Raw genomic sequence first — 26,544 nt, forward strand, 5'->3', positions numbered from 1 at the left:
GAGGTGGAGGTGAAGGTAACATTACTGTAGAGTTGACAGCAGGTTGACCGGAAGCAAACGAGACGTTCAGTTCATAAAAGTTCGGATATACGTCACACTACATTGTGCAAGTGGAGAATTACACTGTTAGGTTTACACAAACATGACCATCTCAGAGAAGATGACTGACCTGTCTACTGCATTTTTAAAACTTTCAAGATTTCAGCTAAAAATCTGCTGCGTTGCTTTACAGCACAAAAAAGGAAGACGGCGTTCTTCTGCCAGAGCAAAAGGAGCTTTAGCTTGAAAGTTTCTCTCAATGTTAGATGGTTGAAGGAGAGAAAAACATCCCAAACTCATCTGATTTTAAAAGGAAAACTTCAGCATTTTGGGAAAAATGGGATAAATTATTAATTTTAGCTATAGAATAAATATATTACTACTACTCTGCTTAGCAGCGTGAATAATCTCTTGGAGTAATCTCGTGAATGAAATTCAGGGATTGAGATTTCCAGCACTCAGAAATCCTCAATATCTTTTTACATATGTGTCTGTTGGGTGAAATATCTCATGAGGTGCCAGTGTAAATATGGCTTTCTCGCTGTCGACTGAAAGCAAATCCCCCTCATACATCCAGGCATCTGTGAAGACGACAAGCCAACAAGTCGACTCCGAAATTTTACCCTGTTCGTCAAGTCTCCTTCTGTGATCACATTTAATGCAAAAACAAGCCATTCTTCGGAGATCTGTCAGTAACCCCCCTCCTGTTGCTGAATGGTGCAGTCCGAGGAGGGGCAAGGCACCTGTTAAAGCAGAATCCCCCCGGCCTTCGAAGAGCAGTTTGATGCTTGAAGAGGTGTATAGTCCAGCACCATGGGTGACGAAGGATTTCCCCACCTTTAAAAAGGACGTTAAAGACGTCTCTCCCCGTTTCAAGAAGGGTTTTTGTAGTCCAGATGGCACAGAAAGCAAATAACGGACCCCGGTTTGCATTTAAGGGCCCTTACTTCCCTTCAGAGATGATCTTCGTTGGGTTTTTGGAGGCCTAATGAGGGAAGAGATGCTGCTTTTGCAGTTGAAAAACTAAAGCAAGCTGAACTTGGGTGATTTCTTTATACAATGTCTGTGTTAGATCCTGCTGCGGCAGGTTTGTACTGAAACTCTGATCCCTGATCTGGTTTGACTTGAGACGGTGACATACAGGCCCGGGGCCCGGTACGGCAGGCTGCTTCAGGTTTCCATGTCAACCCTTAAGATTGTAGCTGCGGTGTGTGTTTTGTGTAAGTGCATGCATGCATCTGTGCGTTTGTATCGACTGAAAGACAAGTGAAAAAAGGTCAAAACAGACCTCTGCACCATACTGACGGCTCCCATGAGGAGAACAGAGCCTCAGAGTCAAAGATTAAATTAGTAAAGGGTTAAACATGTTTTGCATTTTGGGTAAATCCAGCCCTACAAACATACTGTACAGGGGTGTGGCTAAACCCAGATTGTGTGTATTTAAACCCAGTATCTTTGCACCAGTGGTGGTTGTTGTTTTTGTAGCACAGGCGTGATGACACCCAGGTGGGTAAGTGATTGTAGAGTCATGTATCTCCCTGTTTAGTGGTGTGTTCAGGCTTCTGGGAGAAGGAGGAAGAGGAGGAGTGGTCAGACCCGTAGCGAAGGTCCTGCAGCGCCAGTGAGGGGCGTCGTGGAGCCGCAGTCGTAGCCCACATCCACGACGGCGTGAGGTCCGCCGACCAGCCGAGCCGGGAAGGGCTGAGCCTGCACCTGCCGTTCTCTGAAGCTCTGGATGTAGCTCTGAAAGAAAGAAAGTAGAGTGAATGACAACTTATAATATGAAACAATCTACAGCAAAGAAAATGGAAAAGAATGAATCCAATTACAAGAAACCTGATGCCAAAAAAAGAAGGAAAACATGTCAAAAGAAAATAGTTTCTTTCTCCCCCTTTTTAAAGTCTTAGTGGAAGCTTAAACAGAAAAAAACACGGAAAAAGATGACAACAAACACGGCATCAGCAAGGCTCCTCACCGGCGAAAGGACATCTGTGTCGTAGCGGCGGATGGGGTTGGGTTTGCGGCGGTAGGCGGGCTCCTGGTGCAGTTGCTTGGCCTGGTGCTGATGGTGGGAGGAGGAGCCGTGCTGCTGCTTCTTCTTCTTCTTATTGCGATAGCGGTCGTCCCGCTGTCGAATCCGCATCACCTGCATCCTCCTCTGCTGCCGGCTGATGATCACTGAGGGAGGGAAGTGGTTCAGTCAGTGGAACCCTTAACATCTAAAGATAATCTGAACTTTAATGAACACAGACGACCATTGGATGGTTTCACTGCTTCTTACCAACATGAGGAGCCCAGAGGAACTCCTTCACAGCAGGTTCATGAAATACACACACAGCTAAGTGGTTTTTAAACGATAAAAAGCAGCAAACAAGAAATACTAATAGTCACTGTCTATGTCATCATACTGGTGACAATCAATTGGTTTAAGAGACATTCACTAGCAGTCCTCACCCTTGGTATGGGAGTATCCCTCAGCGGTCACCTTCCATTGGACTATGACACCCAGCAGGGTGAGGGCAGGCCACACCCCGAGCACCACCCACGTCAGCCAGCACACCGGCTTGGCAGGCGCCGCTTTCATCCGCTCATACATGTACAGCACCAGGGCGAAGAGCTCCACAAAGTAGTCCAACGCCACAGTGATGACCGCCGCCCCAAACACCGCCGTGGACAGCGTGGTAAAGAGGCGCTGCCACTGCAGGGTGAGCACGGCGAAGAGCATGCCTAGGCCAAGCAGCACGCCCAGGGGCACCCAGACGGAGCGCGGCGGGCTGTCGGAAAGCTCCTCCATGCCTACCAAGGTGGCCACGGCCACCAGCAGGCCCAGCAGCAGGCCCACCATGAAGAGGCCCACGCTGCGAACCAGCATGGTGACCAGGCCGCAGAGCGTGCCGATGCCCAGGCCGATGCCCACCGAGGCCTCCACGCTCAGCTGGGTGTCCAGCACGCGCTCCTTGTAGCAGAGCATGAAGATGACGACGGAGCCGAACATCAGGCCGGTCAGGAACATCACCGCCTTGAAGCAGCGGTAACCTGCAGGGAGAGGAAGACATGTCATCATCAATGAGGGCCATGACTTCACAAATAAACCAATCACAGAGCAGAAAACTGCTGCTGCTTACAAGCATTTTGCACTTCTGTCCACACCTGCAAACACTGACGTCGCAACACATGTCTTATCTTATGCATAACCATAAATCCAGTGCAGGTTTGAAAGATTCATATCATATCATGGGAACTGAGCTGAGACCAGAACACTACTGTAGTTTAGTCTACGACCTCCAGTGACCCCAACTGACAGCCAGCAGAAATTGTAACCATGGAGAAAATAGTCCATATTTAAGGTACAACCTCAAGTTTCTGTCATTTCAATAAGCATCTTATCTGGACATTTACAATCCAACATTTGGAGTGAAACAGTTTCCCTACATTTTGTCATTCTCTGATGATGGCGGCTGCTACTGATTATAATCTGGACAGTCTGCTTTTGTCGTTGGTGCTCGCTGACTATATTTCCTGTTAGGACAAAGTGTGACAGATGAACCTCTTGAGATCATTTGTGGGAAGTTTAAAAAGGTTACAATGAATACTGCAGTGTCTGAGACAGTGGACAGAACAGATAAACAACCGTTGGCTGCAGGAACAGGTGGAGTCTTGATCTGCCATCATTTTAAATTGAAACAGACACATCTATTACAGTTATTATGGTAGCAAGCACTTCTATTTATTCTTCTGTTTATCTCCTGTCCAATATGCAACTGAAGTAAAAACTTATAGGTCAAAACAGATCCTCCTTCTCCATCCGTGATCAGCTGAACAATAGAGAAATCAGGAATATTCTCCGGTTTGGAAGAGAGCTGAGTTTTCCGACTCACCGAAGAAGCAGTAAATGATGCCGAAGAGGCAGCACATGGAGCAGACGACGGAGGGAACCACCTTATAGCGGCCGCTGGAGTCCTCGCAGCTGTCCAGCCGCTCGGGGCTCAGCTCCTGGTTGGACTGGGCCAGCAGCAGCGTCTCCAGGGTGGTCGTCATGGCGAACAGGAGGAGAGTAAAAGAGAGAAAAGAGAAGGAAGGAAGAAAGAGGGAGGAGGCTGGGGGGGGGGGGGAAGAGATGGAGGATGAGAGGTGATCAGGTGGGAGGCGAGGGACAGGGGAGGCTACGGAGCAGCGCCCAGCCGCATGGTTTCACCTGTAGATAGAGAGAGAAAACGGAGATATAGAGGGAGGAAATATTACTTTTTGTGTTTGATATGTATGAACAGAAGCAAACTGTGTGGTCTAAAGAGAGAACTAGTCCAGTTGCTAAAATCAATAAGTCGTAATGTCAATCCTAGGAATAAAATCTGATGTTATTCGGTTCACATAACGTTTCAAAATGACTATTTGGTGAATTATACCACCATCTTCACGTTAAAAAGTACTTATTGCGATCAAAATATGTCAGGTGGTGCATTCAATGTCCCTCTGACATCCGGGACTTCAGAATCAGGCATCAACAACAACCTTTATAGCACAAGAAACAACTTTATTCACATGATTAATGATTGATTTGGCAGTTTTGTCAAGTGCATGTGATTTGATGTTATAGACTAAACCATGAAAAACCTCCAGCGTGTGACACCATGCCAACAGCCGATAAAGTGGCTTTCAAATCTGCAGCAACATAAAATAGATCGCATGTCCACACACTGAGTTTGGCATCCCCCCCCCTGACGACGGAAACAGCAGATAATAATAGCTCAGATAACAGCGGGGTGTTCAAGCCGGGCGGACGAGGCCAATCAAAGCCTCTCGCTCTCTCTCCCTCTCTCGTTTGATCAGGAGGCATTTAAAAAAGGGGAACACGAAGTGACGTCCTCCAGGCCACAAAGCAAACACATTCCTCTAATGGCTCCTTTCCCAGTTAGTCAATATCCCATCAATCACTCTGACGTTCACGCTCTTACTCCAACCTGAAAATTAAATATCTAACAGGTGTCTTAAAGTGGGGATTCCTTACAGTCCTCCTTTGTTATGTGCTATAATATTACAGTTAGAGCGGTTTTAGCTCCTGTCGCAGCCTTTCTTACCACCTCAAGTGTCTTTTTCCTAACAATGCCACCTTCCTTTCCTTTGTTTCCTTCCCTGCAGCTTCATCTGTATTCTACAGTGTTGCTTTTATCTCCACTATGAGCTGCATGGTAAACGTACAGCACTTATATAGCGCTTTTCTAGTCTTATCCAAAGTGCTCGACAACACGTACCAACATTCACCTGTACATACATGCAGGATGCAGGGTGCTAACCTGCTCTTACTATACAAGCACGTTATTAATATATTTGCCTCGACTTCCTTCTTCCTCTTCTTCTTCGTGCTTGTTTACACCTGTCAGCAGCTACCTCTCACCTGGTTTCCTGCTGTCTTCATCCTTTCAGTCTCGTTTCCTGCCCTGTGCTTCTGTCTAGCACTCAGCACACACCACACGCTACAAACAAAAGGTTTTACAGGAAGTAGTTTGATAACACTATGATTGAGATAAATGTGAAGCTACAGAGCACAATATCATACAATCCACATACTACTGGCATAGAAAACAGATGCAAGACATGCAGCATGTTGCTATCTGAGAAGAGTATAACTGTTATATAAAATAAACTACATATAGTTTCAGTTTTCTTTCCTGTTTCACCTCCTCTCTCTTCTCCTCACGGCTCTTTTCATCGACTGTGGAAGGTTTTCTAGGTCTCGTCCGGGGGAGTTTTATCCTGATATTCATGAGCTCCTCATCCTTTCCACACTTTTCCTGTCTCCAGTCTCTTCTGGTTAATTACTTCCCTGAGGGTCGAATCATGAAGGGGCGGATAATAATTTGCTTGTGTCACGCAGGAGGTTGAAACAGGTCCGGCTTGTTCGACGGTATCATACGGAGGTGGGCGAACGAAGCGATGACGTGTTGAGTTGTACAGTAAATCTTTATTATATCCAGCTGACCTCTGACCTCTCTGAGGATACCAAACAATCAATAAACGGGGGCAGAAACAGTCTCGTTGATTGAGTCGACCCTCGGAAAGAATCGTTTCTATTTCCTGGTGGAGGCGAAGGTGATTGGATTTTCTCTTTGTCAATTTTCCAACTTTTCCCATTAAAATGTGCAAAAAAACAATATTTTATTTTTGTATTTGTGCTTTTATTTTGAATTTCTGGCATCTAAATTCGAGCTACTTCATGTGGAAACTGGAAAAATGCATAAAAACTGTGAAAAAAATGAATTGAAACTGTGAAGTTATGACAGAAAAGTGTCGCCTGCCTTCATCGATGGCTGGAAACAAAACACAGCAGAAACCATGAGACATGTAAGTTTAACAGGGTGAAGTTACTGTATGGCATCAAAAATGTGTCTCAGCATCTTTTTCTTGTTTGTTTTAAGCTACATTGACAATAGACGGTCAAATAAACAACTGTGCTGGAGACAAAATACTTTTTTTTGTCTTTTATGAAGCACTGAGTAAACTGAGAGTGTGTGTTTGGGACAATAATACAAACAGTCAATACACACACTCTGCTCAAACATATTCATACATTTTCATCCAAACATGTCATTAATAATCATCTTTTAGTGGAGGATTAGCAGGTCGCTGCCGATTGACCCTGCTGTGTGTGTGTGTGTGTGTGTGTGTGTGTGTGTGTGTGTGTGTGTGTGTGTGTGTGTGTGTGTGTGTGTGTGTGTGTGTGTGTGTGTGTGTGGAGGCATTAAGCCATTTTGTACCGCAGATCAAAATGTGCAGTTATTATGTTTGCAGACGGATCATCCTCTGGAAAAAAAAAAAAAAAAAAAAGACCCACAGAGGAGTTTCTTCTTCTGCTGTCCAAATCAGCAGCAACAACAACAACAACAAAACCATTCACCTCACTCCCGCCCCTGCTTCCTGTCTGTTGCCATGACAACGGCGGGATGCTGACAGACAGGCCAGGCAGGCAGTCAGCCTTGGTCCGAAGCCCGACCAATGGAAGAGCGGCTTAAACTCCCATAGCAACAGCGTGAGAGCCAATCGGTGGCTCCGTGTGTTCCCTCTGAATGTGTCGGTACACGTCAGAGTGTGTGTGTGTGTGTGTGTGTGTGTGTGTGTGTGTGTGTGTGTGTGCGGTGGTTCTGCTCCTATAGCAACACTCCTCTCACATATAAATAACAGATTCAGGTGTTAATGTAAACACACACACACACAGTCATCATCATCATCATCATCAATACGTTGCATTAACACGTCTGACGCACAGAATGAAACAAACTCTGCTTGTTTTCAACGACAAAATGATCAAATCCATTGATTATTTTTCTCTGAGTAAATGAATAATTTACTCTAAAGGTAATAATTCATTAGATGATCCAGAGATGACTGTTAACTGCTTATTTTGTCAGAGAAACTGCCAGAAAATCCTCAAAAATATTGACTTTATTAAGAAAAGTATATGTGAGACATTATAACCAGCATGTCATACTTGATTTCACCCCTAAAGAAATATGAAAATGATACAAAAACATCATTTTAGAAGCTTCCTCTTAATTTTCTTGAATCAATTAAGAAGTAATAAATATTAGTTTGGTTCCAGACCAGGTCAAAGGTCAGATGTTTGTCTCTATTTTTCCCATCTTCTGACATTACAATACAGATAAATTACTGCAAAGTAAACATACTATGTGAGATTGAGCTGAAGACAACTTTTATATTTCATAAAAATGTAATAATTTCTTCTTGGAAAACACCTGAACCAATCAGAGTCTTACAGGTTTGAGAGTGAAACAAGGAGAAAAACTTTATTGGGTGTTTCTCCTTGTTTCACTATCCTCCAACACACCTGTCGCATATGCAGTTGTACGTTGTTGACGACAGAATCCATCATAAACAAACATGTTGAGAAGCACAGATGAGCTTGAACACTTGTCTTAAATCTGCATTTTTCATCAAACAACATAACGTTAACGGCTCCTAGAAAACTTTACAGCAGCTTCGGTGTCAACTGAGTTAAAAGTGTTTAATATGAACATGATGTCAGACTGAATAATTAACAGACATTCAGTCTGATTATTGCAATAAAAACCATAAAAAGTGACAGAATCTTAGAGAAACTGTGTGTCTGTCAGCCTTAAATAACATTCAGATCATCTGAACTCAGTGCAGAGAGCCTCTTTAGTCTCTTTGCCTTCCGTGTAACAAATGAAACGTCTTTTGTAACCTTTTATCTTTGAACAGCGAGCAGCAGCAGCAGCAGCAGATCGATCGGCTGCGTTCAGACACAATGAAAACTACAACCTTGTCTCTCCGCTGTCTGAACAAGGACAAAACCCTCAAAACACAACACGCTCCGCTTTAAAAGGGTTTAAGCGGTTTGTGGATCAGTCAATAGGACCCAGACACACTGACACAGATGTGCAGCCGTTTCCACTGCTGACATCATCACTCTGAACTCGGCGGCGGCGGCTGAACCGCAGACAAAGACTCTTCATGAATAAAGAAAAGTGAGACTATTAATGCACAGAAAACACAGACTGAGAACCACATGCAGGCAGGTCTGACCTACATCATAAACTTTATACTACGACTTTATTCGCTGCTTTTCTCTTTATCCAGATACAGTAAATATCGGTTTCAGTTCATGTCAGTAAATTAGGAAAAGTCAACTTGTGTCATTGTTTCTGTGGAGGAGGAAGGAGGGAAAAGCATGATGTGTTCAAGTGCTTTCAGGAAGCTCCGACGTTCAAGCTGTGACAGCCAGGTGCTGAACGGTGATGCGTTCATGACAAATGTGGGTAGATTTTCTGTTTGATTATCAGCCACACTGGCGGGTAAACGTTTGTACCAACATACTCATGTAATAAAATATCTGGCGTGATGCCTCAGAGGGGATTACTCATGTTTGTCCCTACACATGTGTTTTCCTACATGCGTCTAAACAGCACTGTGAAATTGTAGGAGAGCTTGAGACAATCTGAGGTGAAGTTGCCGCTGGTCTGCTGCTTAAATAGCTATTATGTGGTGATATTATGGAAGTATACGTGACACAAAAAGGCAATTTATTATATTTGGCTGGTAAAAAATATGCTTGGCCGGTGGATTTTTTGGCAGGTGAGTCAAACTAACAAAACTGACAAAACGACGCTTTAACTGCAATGCAACTTCAGGGACACAAAACTAAGACAAACACACGTCTACAGCATGAAAACACCTCGTCCTGTTGTTTCCTCTGCTGCAGTTCAGCTTCAAGGCGCCTCGTCAACAAACATCACCGTCCTTCGTCTCACCGCTGACGCGTGTTGAAGCTCTGGAGAAGCAGCTCGACTCCTCAGATTGACACATCCTGGCTTCTGTAGCTCGACTACGTCTACCGTACGTGCAGCTACCGTGTCCTGAGTGTTACACTGGTGATGCAAAGCAAGTGTTATGATGCTCATTAACAGGAAAAGGCTGCTGATTCTCTCTATTTCTATTACTGTCGACAAATCTCATGTGCAGAGTCAAACCAACAACTGATCTACTTACAAGTACTGTTTGTTTACTCAAAGCCTTTTATACCTTATTCCTCTGTGCCGACTGAAAACATGATGCTGTTATTAATCTACAAACTAACGTGACCAAACTCTTCATGATGAAGGAACATGATGTCATCCAGTGCAGTGATGTGACTCACTGATGTGTTTTTTAATAGTTTCTGGACAGTAACGGAGGAATCAGATACATCAGGCTTTAGATACACACACAAAACTTGTTAGTAGATCAGTTCATTGTTGGTTTGGATCAACAGATGTTGACTGTAAGAAAAATACAGAAAATCCTTTAAAACAACAGAAAACAACTGTTCAAGAACTGAGAGCTGACTTAGCTTTTCTCAGATCTTCACTGTTAGCACACTGTGTCCAGAATACATATTAATGATCTACAGTTAACATGTTGCTCATTACACTGTGGAGGTTTTCCAGTTAGTATTGAACAAATGAAGCCGGCTACACGTCTCATACTGGATGGAAATGACTCATTGTGACGGTCACATCGTCCACGACAACCAACACATTTTAACCTTTTGTCCTTCTTCTCTTGATGAGATTCCCGCCAGCAGCAGTTCGCTACAATGCACATTGCATTGTGGGACACTACTGTCCACCTATACAACACATTCAAACATCTACTGGATTAAATATGCATAGTGAAGCAGTGATACTAGACGCTAGATACTCAAAACCTGCTTAGAATTAGTCATTAATATGGATTTGGGACACAGAATAAGATGCTACAGCGATGCTAGAAGGTTTAGCAGCAGTAGATGAAACGCCAGCGGATGAAAGTTATTATAATTCATCCTCTGGGGAGCATGAACGTGTGTAGCAACGTGTGTAGCAACACGTCTACTAGCTGTGGAGATATTTCAGTCTGCTGGACGACCGACTGACCGGCGCTGTCGTCACTAGTGGGGCTAAACTGAAAACAGTCCAGTAAAATATCACAACTTCACATCTGTACTCTCCATCTCTGTGATCGTGTCAAACAGGATTAAAAAGGGATTTTATCTTCTGTTTCCGCTGCATAATATAAGCAGAGGAGGGAGCCGGGGATTCATTTTGCATTCATGCATCGTTTCTCTGAGTCGTCTTTTTGTCTTTTTTTCTAGTTTCTTGTCTCTTGATGTGAGATAATTTTCCTTAAACGCTCAGTGGTTTCTCTTCCTGTGCAGATAAAATAAATTCAGTCAGCTGTGCTCGGTGCACAGAGGGCTATGCAGGTTTCATAACCCTGTGACTCATGAAAATCTGCTCATGATGCAGTTATTTTAAAATGTTCTAAATTCTGCTGTTTTTCTCACATTTTTCTCCAGATTCAGTTCTGCACAGTTAAAACTCCTGTCTTTGTTTACATCTATTTGTTTCCAACAGCTAGATATGAGAAAATGTTTAATCTACAAATTCTAATTGTGTAAAAAAACTAAAAGATTTTTGCATGTTTCCATATTTTAAGTCAGATTTTAAGATTTCAGCAGCGTGCGTGTGTGTTGAGCGACGTCCAGCTGTGTTAATCCCCCTCAGACGAGTCGGAGGATTCAGACGCTTCGACCTACGGCGACGACGTTATCTGAATGAACTCGTCTGTTGTCCTGCTTCAGCCAATGAGAAGGCAGAAAAACCCCTGTGACCTCATCAGCTGGCGTCTGGTCGGCCATATGTCGGTTCAGGGTTCAGCTTTATTAGTTGTACTTGTATTAATCTGGTGTATCAAAGTGCTGCAACGTCAGAAAAAAAAACTGCTTACTTGTACATTTAATCTGCTATTTTCGACTCAGATTAGTTGATTAATCGACTCACGGATAGTTTTTCTTAATCTTCTATGATAGTAAACTGAAGCTTTTTGGGTTAAATATGTCAAATCAGGGATTTTTCACTGTTTTCTACAGTCCTTCAAACCAGAACTTCTTCTCTAGTAGACGGCGCTGAAACGATGAGCTAATTCATCAAATATATTTAAAACAGCACAGATTCATGGATAATTAATTTGAGACTTTCTGCTTTTGTTCATCAACTGTTGTAGTTTTTACTCGGCTGTATTTATCTGACTGGTTACTTTTACACTACAAACATCAGATCATAGTGAAACATCATCTGTATTCATCTCTGCTTCTTATGATCTACTGATCTAAAAACATGGAAATCACCAAACGACTTTTACTTAAAGTAGATTTTACTGCTTCTTGTTAAAAAAAAAACAACTTCAGTGAAAGTTAAGTGTTACTAATTTTTCTCCTCGGGCCTTTTCTGACACAGTTTGGATGCTTTGAACTTTAATTTCTGTTTGAAACTGCAAATATTCCCAGACTTTTAACATGGAAAAAGGGAATTTTCGAGGTGCAACTCAGCTGCCATTAATAGAAGAAGAAGAAGCAACCTCCCAGTATGAACATGAAGACCATCTGCAAAACGCAACAAGTGCCTCAACAGATTTCACCGACACGAAAAACGACAGCAGCTAACGACGACGCACGGCCGAGTGTGTCACAGTCGTGACTGACGCCAAAACCCGGGTGATGGTGAGTAACAGCCCAGCGAGGAGCGATATGACACAACCGAACACCAACACGACTGTTCCTGCACCTGCTGCTGCGTGAAGCTCCGTTCCTGCCAAAAAAATATGTTGATCCAACTTCCTGTAAGGAGCCTCGGAAGCAAAAACACTGAAGTGAACTTACTTGAAGTGTAAAATAAAACAGTCACGCAAACAACACCCGTACATGTTCGCTTGTGTGCAGCCAGCAGAAGCAAAGACATGATGACGCAGATGAAAACTCCATGAAGAAGAGTTTAGTTTTAGTGTCAGGTAGAAACTCTTTATCTCACATCAGCTAAACAAGGAAGCAAGAAGAAAGATGGAAATTAAAGATATGTTGAAAGGAGTCGAGACAGAAGAAAGAGAGGAAGAATGATAGATGGTATCTGTAATATTTCACAATTTATCTCGTGTTATATATACAAATCTGACTCTGAAAAGTAAAAAGTGACTCCAGACATCAGATAAATGTCAAGCAAAGTCTCCCCAATACAAATGTGGTAAAACAAAAAAGCACTGAAGCACAGAACCCGACTAAATGTGTTTTGCACTTGTGATTTTAAGGGTTATTCAAGGTACAAAGTCATCAAATTAAATGTGAAACCTCTAAAAATCATTAAAATTAACAACCAAACTTATTTCTTAATAGATAATCCAAAGACACTGCATGACACCAATGAACCCAAAACCTCAAGAACCCTAAAAATATTTGACTAAAAGCCTTCAAAGACACATTCAAAGTCATATTTTAGACCTAAAGACACTATGTTGAGTCCAGGTGAGATCATATACTTCCTCTCATTTTATCTGCAGCTTGTGGATAAAAACTCACAGGAAGACGAACGCGTCGAAAAGGAAGGAAAGAACGAGAGAGCCGGAGCCGAAATGAAGGAGAAGGGGGAAGAAAAAGAGAGAAAAGAAGGCCAGTGGCCTTCCCACCATGTTGTTATGTAACTGCCTCATACTGCATTACTCACTGCACTTCAGCTGCTTTTCCAAAATCACTTTGCATTGGCAACGATTCCCTTGATTCAAAACAAGAAGAGAAGCACAAACCTCAAAAACATCTCTGATAAAATACACTCATAAAAACAGGAGGACTGTTCCTTTAGAGCCTGAGCTTAGTGACAGATTATCAATGATGGTTTTTACAAACTGATCAATTGTTCAGTCAATAAGGTGCCATAAATATTGACACATGGCCACGATAAGTTTCTAGAGCAAATGAAACCACAGCTGTTCCAGTCTGACTCTAAAATAACTGCTACAATGAACTAAATAAACTAAAAAAATACAATAAACATCTGATCTCAACTCAAAGCTTCACTGACACTTTATCTCACAACAAAATAAAATCACTGACAGAGAGACGCAGTAAATGATGTTATTCAGTCTGTTATGCAGCTTAATAAAAATCCAAACTGTTATATAGCTTAATAAAATAAAACAAATGTAAAACAGACTGATCTGTTTCATTTAATACATTTATATTTATGTAAATGTGGTGATATTTGTTCATATTGATCTCCAGCTGTTGTTCTGTCTGAAGCTTCACTTTACATTCAGACAAACTAACGTTGCAGCTTCAGTTATTAGATTTAATCTGTGAGACAAACGTTTATCATATATATCAAAATGCTGCGGAGACATTAGAGCCAACGATACGGATCAGTTCATGTTCTCATCGTCATGACGACATGTTGAACCGCCAGCGGCTCCAAACAGACGTTATTTGGATAAACTGACCACTTACTTTCTCGCCTGAAAAAACTTAATTAAGTCACATATTAACAGCTTGGTTCAAAATCTCCGCCATTGTGCAATCTGAAGAGAAGCAATGCATTGTGGGGAAGATGAGTCTGTCCAGTAATAATCTGATATACATCTATGCAGAGCGAAAACGACTATCTGATCAACAGAAAATTAATCTGCAACTATTGTGTTAACTGATGAACCGCTGAAACATCATCATTCACTTCTCAGTTTAACAAATATTCTGCTTCTCTTTCGTCTTATTTGACAATAAACTGAACATATTTCGGGTTTCGGACTGTTGAGTCGAACAAAACGAGTCATTTCATGGCATCATCTCGAGCTTTATGACATTTTATGGACCAAACAATTCATTAATTTGAGAAAATGATCAGCAGACTCATCAGTAAACCAACAAATAAAGATACTTGTCTGAGAAAATCTTTAGCTGAACATTACCATCTTGTTTGCACGCAAATATCACATGAAACAAGAAAAACATGAAAGAAACTGTTCAGATCAGTCACTTCTACGCTTCTCTTCAAATGTATAAAACTAAAACTTTCCACTGAAAGACAATAAATAATAATATTAAATAATTTCTCAGCTTTGTGTCCGTGTGAATCCTGCAGCTTCAACACTCAGTAAAACAATCTGATCTTAAAGTCAAGCGGACGTGGAGTTAAATCTCCTCCGTCGTCGTCGTCTCCTCTCTCCATCACTGACCTGCAACATGTTTACTCCTCCTCAATCTCGACGTCTCTCTCTCTCCTCTTCACCGTGTCTGAATGCCGGCGCTTTAATGAGAAAATGAGCCGGAGCGAGCGAGCACATGACGCAGACAGACCTCTCTCTGTCTTGCAGTGTTATTCATGAGCCATCCAAGGTAACAGGCTGGCGGGTGAGCTGCCAAAAAAAAAAAAAAAAAAAATTCAGGCCCTGTTTCACAACCGGCTCAGAGACGATTTTGTGCCAGCTCGCAGCGGAAGAACCGAGCGTGTCACCGGTTTACACGCCAGCTTCCGGGAAAGAGTGATGAGGACAGAGAAAGAGAAAGAGAGAGAGAGGTTGTTGTTGTCAATCGCCCTGCCGATAACCTGGCACATCCCTCTGTACGTGTCAATCAATACCGGCCGGGGTTGCTGTGGAAACGTGACCGTGTGCAGGAGGGGGGGGGGGATGGATGTGGACAGCAGGGTCGTGATGGCATGTGTGTGTCATCACGTGTCACGGACAGACAGAAGCTCTGACGACAGGCAGGTCAGGACGAGACAGGACGGACGGGATGCTGAAGACATGATGGAGGAATTCTGCTTTCCAGGGAATGTTGGGAATTTACACAGAAATAAAACTACAATTCAGTTTGTGCCTCTCGCTGAGCTTAACGCTTCTTTTCTGCTAGTAAATAAGTCCCTGGCGGTCTTTCAAAAACCCTGAAATATTCTTCTTGCTGCACAGCAAATTCATTTTTAACCCAAACTTGCAGCTCAACTTGCTAAAACAAAGAGAGATTGTAGCAGGAAGGGACGTGTGGTGCATATTTTCTTGCACTTTTGTAGGTTTTTCAGTAAAATTAGCATTTCATTGAGCTCCATTTTGAAGAATCTATTTCCACACCAAGAATATTGATGGATTATGGAATAATGGATGATGGAAACCTATTTTAAAGTAGCATCTATACAAGTACACACTATTTTGATATTGCACAAGATTACTGTTACTTTAATACATTCAGAGGCTGCAATCTCGGGTGATTTTCTTCCTTCAATTTTGTCTCCCTGCATAAACTTTTATGTATGAATCTGAATTTTCGACTGTTACTGGCTGATATCTGAGGAATGCAGCAGCAGACATTATGTTCCTATGTGACTGGGAAAATGATCCACATTAAGAATCTGTTGGCATCATTTTCATTCAGCTTTTTCCCCCAAAAAAACCTGCATAAATGTATAGTTTAAAGGATGTTATAAGTGCATTAAAATGTCTAAAAACATCTAGACCTATGCTATATATTTTGCTGAGTTGTGTACTCACATTATCTAAAATGTTTCCAACAATTTACAAGGTAACGGCCCGTTTCATTAGGTCATCTGTCAATGATGTCATACCAAAGAGTGTACGCACACAAGATGATACATCAGCGTTACTCAACAGAAACTGTTATAAATGGACTTTTATTCAGTTTTAAGCCACATTTTAATGATGAACTTTTTAGATTTTGGTCATTTTTAACTGTATCTTTTAACCAGATGAAGGATTTTAGTCATCGGACGTCTGGATCTTAAGTTATCAGAGAAACAAGCTGAGCAAATGTTAGCAGCAGCTCAGCTAACAGCCCCCACCGGAGGTCCAGTGCTCGCCGAGCAGTGTCACAGAAACACTGAATTTTTACATGAAACTGTTTTATTTGGTGTTTTTACCTGTAATCAGGAAAGGAGACCTTTACGGATAAAACATTCTGAACGATGAACACTGAAGGAATCCTAACCTGAAGAAGCTGGTTGTTTAACAATGAAGACAACAACTCCCATGATCCCTCACTACTTCACACCGTCATCACACTCCGTCTTTTGTTATTGTTTTGATCGAGAGACATGTAACGGCTGAAATTACGTATTGTGCGTTTAACGTGTGAGAAAGGCCAAAGATTATTTATAGGGATTATATATAACCCTAACCCTAACCCCCTAACCCTCTAACCCTACTCCTAACCCTACCCCTAACCCTAACCCTCTAACCCTAACCATACCCCTAACCCTCTAACCCTCTAACCCTAACCCTAACCTTAACCCTACTCCTAACCCTCTAACCCTAACCCTAACCCTCTGACCCTAACCATACCCCTAACCCTCTAACCCTAACCCTAACCTTAACCCTACTCCTAACCCTCTAACCCTAACCCTCTAACCCTAACCATACCCCTAACCCTCTAACCCTAAACCTCTAACCCTAACCATACCCCTAACCCTCTAACCCTAACCCTCTAACCCTAACTTTAACCCTACTCCTAACCCTAACCCTCTAACTCTAACCCTCTAACCCTACTCCTAACCCTAACCCTCTAACTCTAACCCTCTAACCCTACCCCTAACTCTCTAACCCTAACCCTCTAACCCTACTCCTAACCCTAACCCTCTAACCCTAACCATACCCCTAACCCTCTAACCCTAACCCTCTAACCCTAACCATACCCCTAACCCTCTAACCCTAACCCTAACCCTAACCCTCTGACCCTAACCATACCCCTAACCCTCTAACCCTAACCATACCCCTGACCCTCTAACCCTAACCATACCCCTAACCCTAACCCTCTAACCCTAACCATACCCCTAACCCTAACCCTCTAACCCTAACCCTCTAACCCTAACTTTAACCCTACTCCTAACCCTAACCCTCTAACTCTAACTCTCTAACCCTAACCCTCTAACCCTAACCCTCTAACCCTAACTTTAACCCTACTCCTAACCCTAACCCTCTAACACTAACTCTCTAACCCTAACCCTAAACCTTCTAACCCTAACCCTACCCCTAACTCTCTAACCCTACCCCTAACCCTAACCCTAAACCTTCTAACCCTAACCCTCTAACCCTAACCCTAACCCTCTAACCCTAACCCTACTCCTAACCCTAACCCTAAACCTTCTAACCCTAACCCTCTAACCCTAACCTTAACCCTCTAACCCTTCAAATCTTGCGCCTTCACAGATCAAGTCTCTCTCTTTTATTAAATGATTCCTGGTAGATTAATTACTACAAGAAGTGAACAAAAGCTCAGATACAGAAAGTCAGAAAAGGAGAAATCATCAAGTTCTCATAAAAGGTAAAAGTTAATTAGAAGAAGGTGACTCATGTTTCACAACTTTTTTTCACAACAGAACAACATTACGTGACTTGTTCAGATGAGTATTATTTGCAGCACTTGCCAGCTCTCACCCACAAACACCTGCACGACTCGGCAAAGATCAGGCACGACCGCCGGTGCCGAGAGGCCGAGGCGTTCTCACACCTCCTCAGACTCTCGCTGAGCTTGTTACATAAGGCTGCAACCAGTGAGTGAACGGCTCCGCTCCGGTTATAAAGACCACGTGTGACTGCTGTCATTTCCCCCTCCTCCCCTCAATTGGACAGAATGTGGAGAATTTTTGCTGATGGGAATCGGTGAGAAGAGGAAGAGGGGGAAGAGGAGAAGGGAGGAGGAAGAAGACACTGAGGTCTTTGTCCATGTTAGATTCTATTTTCACCGTGACAGACTGCTGAGTGAGCAGCAACTGACACTCGAAAGCTGCTTCTACATTAACTTCAGCCTCTAGTTCACCACCGTTCACACATTTTTTTAAAAAATGGATTAACTGAAAAAAAATAGCCTCAAAGCACAAGACTTTCTCAGGCGCTGTTATATGTTAAAAGTAATAGTTAACAGACTAAAAGGAGTCAAAACAACAGAAAAAGATCATCAAAAAGTGTCTAAAGTGATTTCTTCTTGATTGACCAACAGTCCAAAAACCAAAAACCAAAAAGAAAAAGAAGTTTTTACACTTTGCTAAGGTGGAAAAAATGTAAATAGACGTCACTGAAAACATCAGATCTGTGTGGAGAGACGAGGAGACTTTAACTTTCCTCAAATGAACACATGAAACAAACAGAAATGTCATATTTCCATCATGTTTTCCAGCTTTAAGTGGAGAAGATGGAAACAGAGAATTTGGGAAAAAAAAACGACTTAAACAGTTTTCTGTCGATCGACTAACAGATTATTTAACAGATTTTTTCAGCTCAATTGTTGTTGGATGTGAGATTTGACTCACTTGAGACTCGATTCTCTAAAAGATTTGATTTAACTAGAAAGAAAAACATTCAGGTGTCAGATTTTAACCTTGTAAACACCCCAAAAAAAATAATTTAAAAAGACGCAGCATCAAGACTTTGTGTCAGCTTTAAAAGAGATGATGTTGCTCAGGAAAAGCTGCTCCAAAAAGTCTGTGCAATTACCCTTTACTCTGTTTATCTTGGTCATATGATGTATGAAATGTTTAGACATAAAACTTTACCATGACAACAGTTTCTCCATCATCTCATCAGCAGGTGTAGAGATGAAACTCAACTCTTCCTTCACATCCTGAACTCGTTTTTTTATTTGACTTAAAACCAGGATTGAGAAGATAAAATCTCTGACAGTTTAATCGTCTTCACGCTGATCACTGGACATCCGTCTCTGTCTGAGCAGTGCTGATAATCCTCGTATCTGTGTGGTCGCTTCACCGCAGATACAGAGATAATGAGATTCGGCTGAACGTTGCCGCGGCGGCCGGCGGCGAGGTCGGCCGCGCTGTGGATTAACAGCGGCAGGCCTTTTACAAAAACACTGAGGACTGACTGTCTGAATCAAAAAAAAAGAGACGTCACATGACTTGACTCTCATCTGTTTCCTGCAGGTTCCTCTCAGGTGTCTTCAGTCCTGCAGCAGCACGTTGGAGATAAATACCCTCGTTTGTCTTCTAGTAGGTGAAGAGTCATTCTTATGTAACTGCCGCCCTCCTACAACAAAGGGCCTCTCTTTTTCACACCGTCTTAATCCCGCTGCTCAGTATGACTGAACATCCCCCGACCGAGCCGACCAGCTCGCTGTTTTCCTCCCCCGTCCTCCGCCGCCACTGCCACTGCCGCCGCCGCCGCCCTGAGGGATCCGCTCAGGAATATTAATGATGTTTGTTCCCATGGAGGAGAAAAGTAAACGCAGGGTCGCAGCAGCAAGAAACTGCTGCTGGAAGAGTTCGTTTTGATGAAGTGTGATGTCAAGAAATCTGTGAGGTTTTTTACACCAAACATTCACAAAAGGAAAAAAATAACGACACTTGTGACTAAAATAACAGACTCATCCTGTGTGCTGCACACTGAGTACCAGCTACTGCCGTCAGGGAGGAGGTTTAGAGCTCCACACTGTCGACTGAATAGATTTTAAACTCTTTTATCTCGACTTCTAGAGCTGTCGCAGTGAAGGAATTTCCCAGTCATATGCAGTATTGGCAACAGTTGTTTGTTTTTTTGAGAAAATCACAGTATGTTAGTCTGATTATGTGTCGGTCGAATGGAACAGCAGAACCTGACACACATGGAAAACTCTTTAAATCGTGTTGTGGCGGAAAATAACATTGGCCTACAGCTGAGTCCTCTTAAACCTGGGATTAATGAAAGGAGTCTGGCTGGACGCACCTTTAGATCCTATGATTGGTGGAAAACTACTTTACCTTGCATGTTAAATGGCAGCCTGCTCGGCCGTGTAGTGACCACAGATAATTTAAACATATAACCAAGACAAAATATTCACATGGGTGTGTTTTTTAACTACTGAGCATCAGCACCGACCCCCGGTCAGCTCACCCCGAGCCCGTCCCTGTTAGAAGGGCTGGGCGCCAGGTTAGCTACGAACATTCAAAACACACGCACTGAAGTGTAAAACAAGAAGGGCCTAGCCTCATGAAAACATGAACATAGCACGGTTGCGGCGGTTGCTTGTCATTCATGCGGTTGGCTTGTCTATAGCGCCGTACTGTAACAACCCAACTGCAATAAAAATTAAATGGCGGTAGATGAAATAAGGATGATGATTGACTATTTTCCAGGTTTGTATCTATTTAATATCAGTGTGTCTTTTTTTGTCTTGTTTATTGTTTGTTTTATTATCATGTTCTTAGATATGTTTTATGTATGTGAATGTTTTCTATGGATGCAGCGTTGGGTGGAAGTCTGATCCAAATTTCCAATAATGTGAAACAATAAAGTGAATCTTGAATGTTGAACAGATGTAAAAACAAACCAGCTGTTCATCACTTGTCTTCATCTGGAGGAGTTTTTGACTTTTTCCGCCCAAATCAGGTTTAAACTTTTTAAATTCTACTTTCCAATATTTAGCGGTGCTACAATTAGACACCAGCTGTGAACGTTTCTGACATCAGAGATTTTAGGCCAATTGAAATCCTCGGTTTTATCTTTAGGTGGGAACATTTTATCACATTTTTTATTTTTATTTGCTTTAATTATATGACTTTGGTAAATAAAACACCTTTCAAAAAGTGTCAGTGATGCTTATAAAGTCAATACAGTTGCCAGTCTATTGAACTTTTATAAAAATGACAAATGCAATCTGTCTTCTTTTCATAGTTAAACCAGCCTTTCAGTCTTTTTCTCGTCTTGACGTTCTGAATAAATCAAACATGTATAATATTATCGGTTTTTAGTCTTGTTCAATGATGTGAACGTTGTCAACAACCAACAGGTTTCGCTCTCTCCAGCACCAAACAGGAAGCAGCAAACCAGGTAGACAGTAAAGATGGCGGACGCTACAGGGAGGCACGACAGAAAAACTTGGACTGTAGAAAAGGAGGAGAAACGGGTGAGTAAGAGCTCCTCTTTGTCTCGTCCTCATATTTGTACCATGATAGACTGGAGAAGGACAAACAGTGGACAGAAATCGCTGGTTTTTCATAACAAACCACCGCACACAAAAGGGCAGCTGTAGCCAAAAGCAGCTTCTGTTTCTGCTCCATCGTTCAACAGTTTCTCTTCTTTTAAATTCCCACCAGGAGCAGGAAGGGAAATAATCTCAAAAGGAGTCTAGTTGTAGTCTTACAAATCACTGACTTATGACACAGTGTCTTTAGATATGATGGATGTCAGACTTCAGTCATTTAAAAGTCTTTTAAAAGTCTTCTAGTGTCTTATAGGCTTTAATTAAACTACTTATAATGTTTGTCTTGGTGGAGATTAAAAGATTAAAGAGTATTACAGAAATATAATGAATGGAGATGTTTCCATAAAGAACATAATATGAAAATGATGTGAATCTTCTGGCCTTCACAGTCACCACATCTCCAGATTTAAAGCAACCTGTGAAAGAAGTTCTCCACCACCATCATAAAAACACAAAATAAAAGGAATTCACACCTCCAGCAGAGTTCAGAGACTCTGAAGCTCGAGGCCCAAAGACGACAGCAGGAAGTAAACGTCTGTGTGACATCACAGACGGCCATGTTTTACTACAGTCTATGATTTTAAAACAATGTCAATACATTTAATCAAGCAAATGACAAAAACACAAATCTGCTCACAAAAATGATGATCAAACCCAGAAGAAACCAAAACCATCAAACACAGAGAACCAGCAAGAAAATCTATGAGGACACGCCAACAGTGGAAACCGCTGCCAACCGATCCATCACAATAAGAGCGCCCTCAAAACCACTAATCACCACCAGTACTCCATCATCATAAACTCTGCTGTAACAATCTGTTCAGATCTGACTTCATGATTCATTTTTTTTTTTTCGCTGTACGTGCCAGAAACAAACACAACCGTTTTCTGGCTCATAAAAAAACACTAAATTAAGCTGATTAACGTCTGCAGAAACACTTGATTACACTTAAGAGACACGTGCGGGGAGCGACCCATGATCCTCTCTGATCACCCTTTTTACACGCCAGCTGCAATAACAGCGCGGGCCCGTGTGATCACGCAGCGGGAGGGTCGATTCTGCTCGCAGGGTTTCCAACGTGAGGAGCTGCGATCATGAGCTGCCATCGACCCCAATTATCTGCAGCTCCAGCTGCCGTGAATAATGAAGCCGAGCGGAGAGAAGCAGAAGAGGAAGTTTGTGCGCTTTGATTTCCATTTTGTCACTTGAAAGAATCTAGTTTGACCTCTGTGCTCACAGCCTGCTGAGGTTTTATCCTTTCAGCTCAACTGGTGCTTTTAATTGTACCTGAAGAGCAAAATAAAAAGGAGGTTTTTTAAAATGTGAGTTTCTTTCAACGACAGTTATTAGAAGACTGCAGACTCTTCTCAGGCTGCTCGGTCTGCCTCTGTGCTCTAATACTCTAAACAAACATCTGGCCTTCAACAGCCTGCAGCTCAATGTTTGAGATTTCACACTAATTAGCTCACGTCGGTGAAGCGCCACACCGCAGGGCCCTGAACGCCTCGGAGGAAAACGCTGACATGGACACGATGCTTCCGGCTGCTTCTCAGGCTGCTGCTGCTGCTGCTGCTGACGCCGCCGGCAGACCTGAGAAGGTAGGAACTATTAAAAAAACAGGAGAAAACAACAACCGGTGTGTTTTTATCAACAGCTGAAGCTCTTCATCGAGGCTGAACTCACACAGTCACATCTGGTCAGTTCATGTGAAGGAATGTGGGAACAGACGCTGAACATGAATGCAACAGAATAAGAAGCAAATAACTGCAAAATCTTTTGTTTTAAACTCATCAAATGACAAATATTTATCTTTATCTGTTGGTCATATCGCCTGAGACTGGAAATTATGGACATTTTGCAGACTTTTATGGAGCAGATTCTTATATCTGTGACTTAAATCTATTTTTAAAAGTCTCAAATGTAAAAATCAATGACTCAGGAAGAGGCACAAGCTGGAGCTGGACCTGCACAGCAAACCTGCCGTTTATCAGATCATAGTGAAGCTTTAACAGCCAGAGAATAAACTTCACCACGTCAGACTGAGACAGACAGGACAGGGTGAGGAGGGGTGAGGAGGGGTGAGGAGGAGGAGGAGGAAGAGAGGGGGGGGACGGTGTGAGCAGCACCATGCCGGAGATGTTGACCCACTAGCGGATCTGAAGTAACGTGTTGTGGCGTTTTTCATTCCCCCGGCGGGCTGCAGAGCCCGAGTCGTGCCGCCTGACTGCGCTGATAAGACGGCAGTCTGACACGCATTGAATACACAAAGAGCTCGCGGAGCACGTTCAAGGTCTGCTGGGTTTTTATCAGGCAGCCGCTCGCAGTGTCTGAGCGGCTCCTGACATCCTCTCACTGTTTCATAACTTCAGTTTGTGATGTTCAAAACACATCGGGGAGCATTTTAGTGACTTCTTTAACCTGTCTCAACTGCTGCTAGCAATGTCCTACATTTCCCAGAATGCCTTTCAAGGACCTCCAGGAAGCATGAATCCAGTTAACTTGCACCTGTCATTTAAAAAAAGCTAAGAGTTAAGCTACTTAAAAGGGACATACTCTGCTTTTTGTGATTTTGTGTAATTTATATCCTGTTTTTGATGTTGGATGTTAAACAAGGTCAAAGGTCCAAAACTGAATGTATGTAAATTCTGCCTGCAAGTGAAAACTCAGGGCTTCGACCTGCTCTGAACGCCTCGTTTGCAAAGTTAACTCTACTAATTGTTTGCACATTCACACAAACGGCCATCCGATTTGTAGTTTTTGCTGCTAAGCTTGTTGCTAAGGTGGTTGCTAAGGTGTTTCCATGTGTTGTTCAGCTCCAACATGTACGGATGGAGTTGAGAAGTTGACATTTCGAGTAAAGAAGGAGAAAAAGAAGTGAAATCCTGCTGCTATAGTTTGTTTACGTAGCCTCCGAAGCTTCGGAGGAAGCTTCCTGAAACTGACCAATCAGAACAGAGCGGGCTCATCTTAAAGAGACAGGAGCTAAAACGGCCTATTTCAGACAGAGGCTGAACTGAGGGGCTGCATACAGGACCAGTAGAAGATAAATAAGGAGTTTTAATTGTAAACCATGCAAAGATATTCCAGTAGAGCCCCAGAATATAGAGCTGGAAATGTGCTTGAGATGTCCTTTTAATCTAAATTCTACCTGACGTGTGGCTGCAATGCATTCTGGTCCTGTGTACTTCCTGCCCCTATGGGTGTAGAAATGGTTGAATCTGTATCTGATGGATTTGTCCCACTATGATTATACGAATCAAAATAGCATCTCAGAGAAAACTGCCTCAGTTTGAGGGACTAATGCTGCCTTCAAATGCGACTCGTAAACCAGATGTTTGCCGTTGAAGTGGTTTACATCATAACAAACACTGTTGACTGACAATAAAAATGGTTGTTGCTGTTAATAAAAATACTTTAGTCAGCAAGAGTAATTAATAAAAAAGTAACTAGCATGGACTCCGGATTGTTTAAGTATGTTTCTAAATTAATTTGAATTAATTGATTGTTGACAGTTGACCAGTCTGTGTTAGTGAAATTAAATATTCATCAATACCTAAATTAAAAACCTGCTTACTCTTCGTCTTAGACCAAAAGTCCTAAAGTTCGGACCAAGTCATCCAGGATGTTTCATGAAGATCCCTCTCTCACTGTCCTCACTTCAGATTAATCAAATAAAGATGAAATTAGACTGGGTATGCTGGGAATACCTGTGGGTGTCTCCAACCTCCAAAGCTGCTTATACGTTTCCATGAACCGAAAATAGAAACAAATTAAAAACCTTAGAGTCCGAGTGCATCAGAGGCCTTTAAAACGAAGCCAGTTTAAGATGAGTTCTGGGTCTGTTTTACATCAAGTCTACAGCTGCAAATTAGGATTATTTCACTTATTTCAGCCAACAGATAATCTTTCCAATGTCAAAAAATACAAAAATACTCAAGGTGAAGTCTTTAAATGTCGACTAATACTCCAAAATTCCAGATTTAAGCAGGTTTAATCAGACAACTTATCCAGATAATTCAGTAAACCTGGTTCATGAATCCCAGATTAAACCAAGAATAACAGAAAATACATTTAAAATTCAATTATCGTGTCGACACACTAAATAATTAAGAATTTAAACTTAAACTGAGCTTAAAACTGCTCTTCGGTTTATTTGAGACCCCTTCAGGGACCCCTGGGAGAGCTCAAACTCCAACACAGGTCTAGACATCACGGATAAAGTCAACTCTGTCTGTCTGCTGAGCACATTATCATCCATCCATCTGCTATAATGAGAAGCAATTGACTGTGACTGGATGATCGACCCCGATGCGGCCATCAGGGTCAGACATCACCGACCTCCTCATCCATCACACGAAGCCAACTGACCTCAATTAAAGCCAAATATTTACTGTCGCCATCCGGAAGCCAGGCCTCTTGCTCCCGTCAAAAATCCCCTTAAATCACCGGTTCATCATGTGTGACAGCAGGTGTGTGTGTGTGTGCGTGCGCGCGTGTGAGTGTGTGTGTGTGTTTGAGACAAAAGAGACGCACGGTGCGCGTAAATCGGCCACTCACCATCATCACCGACAGGCTGACGCGCCTCGTCCGCGCTCACATGACCGCAAAATGAGCCTCCAGAGCCCGAAGCACCGAGCATTTTCATCCTTTTCAACCCCGAACAGGGTGTACTCCCGTCGGTGTGGAGCTCCGCGTCTCCCCGGCAGCCTGCAGGGCGGTGGATCTGACCTGACTAGTCCTCCATAGGGGGGGAAAAACACCAAAACCGGGCTGCAAATGAAGAATAACCCGGGTTACATGCTGGATAAGAATAAGGACTATGTGTTTTAAATGGAAATGAGCAGTTGGGCCATCCAGGCTGCAGTCTGGATGGATGGATGGAGGATATTGAGCCTCTCACATCAACACGGTGCGTCGGGTGAAGAAGGTGGCCGCTGTAAAAAATGACGAGTCCAGACATGTCAAAGCCCGCAGCCCATTACTTCTAATGTTAGAGGGAAAAATGTAAAGTGAGAAAACACCAACAGCAGCGGCTCCTAGAGGCTGAGATTTAAAATACATCCCAACAGAAATATCAACAAACAACATTAACAGCTTTTTCTTAGTTATATCGGAGGAACCATGAATGCATTTGAGCTGAGAAATGTACACAAAGCCTGTTTTTATAGTTTTATTTCATTTCCTCTGAGTGTTTACAAGCAGCACGTGATAAACC

General features: G+C 42.5%; 1 protein-coding gene across 6 annotated transcripts; it reads right to left on the bottom strand.

The window, feature by feature from the left end:
• Positions 1-29: 29 nt before the first annotated feature.
• On the bottom strand, positions 30-26,544 carry tmem198b (transmembrane protein 198b). 6 transcript variants are annotated; one of them, XM_042404511.1, is made up of 8 exons: positions 26,230-26,544; positions 25,887-26,099; positions 22,799-22,919; positions 5,432-5,510; positions 3,918-4,234; positions 2,494-3,075; positions 2,015-2,217; positions 30-1,782 (listed from the first exon to the last, which is right to left on the bottom strand). In XM_042404511.1, the coding sequence occupies exons 5-8, from the start codon at positions 4,075-4,077 to the stop codon at positions 1,630-1,632; spliced, it is 1,098 nt and encodes a 365-aa protein (XP_042260445.1). In that variant the 5' UTR covers positions 4,078-4,234; positions 5,432-5,510; positions 22,799-22,919; positions 25,887-26,099; positions 26,230-26,544; the 3' UTR covers positions 30-1,629. The 6 variants fall into 6 exon arrangements, with proteins under 6 accessions (XP_042260445.1, XP_042260447.1, XP_042260448.1 ...); XM_042404513.1 differs by lacking the exons at positions 22,799-22,919; positions 26,230-26,544 and having other exon boundaries at positions 25,887-26,223; XM_042404514.1 differs by lacking the exons at positions 5,432-5,510; positions 22,799-22,919; positions 26,230-26,544 and adding an exon at positions 14,587-14,766 and having other exon boundaries at positions 25,887-26,223.

This window comes from Thunnus maccoyii, chromosome 24, assembly GCF_910596095.1.
Source record: "Thunnus maccoyii chromosome 24, fThuMac1.1, whole genome shotgun sequence".
In the NCBI taxonomy this organism is placed as follows: domain Eukaryota; kingdom Metazoa; phylum Chordata; class Actinopteri; order Scombriformes; family Scombridae; genus Thunnus; species Thunnus maccoyii.

What these genes read in the sequence shown, in the direction of transcription:
- tmem198b (XM_042404511.1), bottom strand. Translation starts at nt 4,077, where the DNA reads ATGACGACCACCCTGGAGACGCTGCTGCTGGCCCAGTCCAACCAGGAG. An exon ending in CATCATTTACTGCTTCTTCG is followed by an intron (nt 3,076 to 3,917) that starts GTGAGTCGGAAA and finishes CTCTCCCTGCAG; the next exon opens with GTTACCGCTGCTTCAAGGCG. An exon ending in GGGATACTCCCATACCAAGG is followed by an intron (nt 2,218 to 2,493) that starts GTGAGGACTGCT and finishes TCCCTCCCTCAG; the next exon opens with TGATCATCAGCCGGCAGCAG.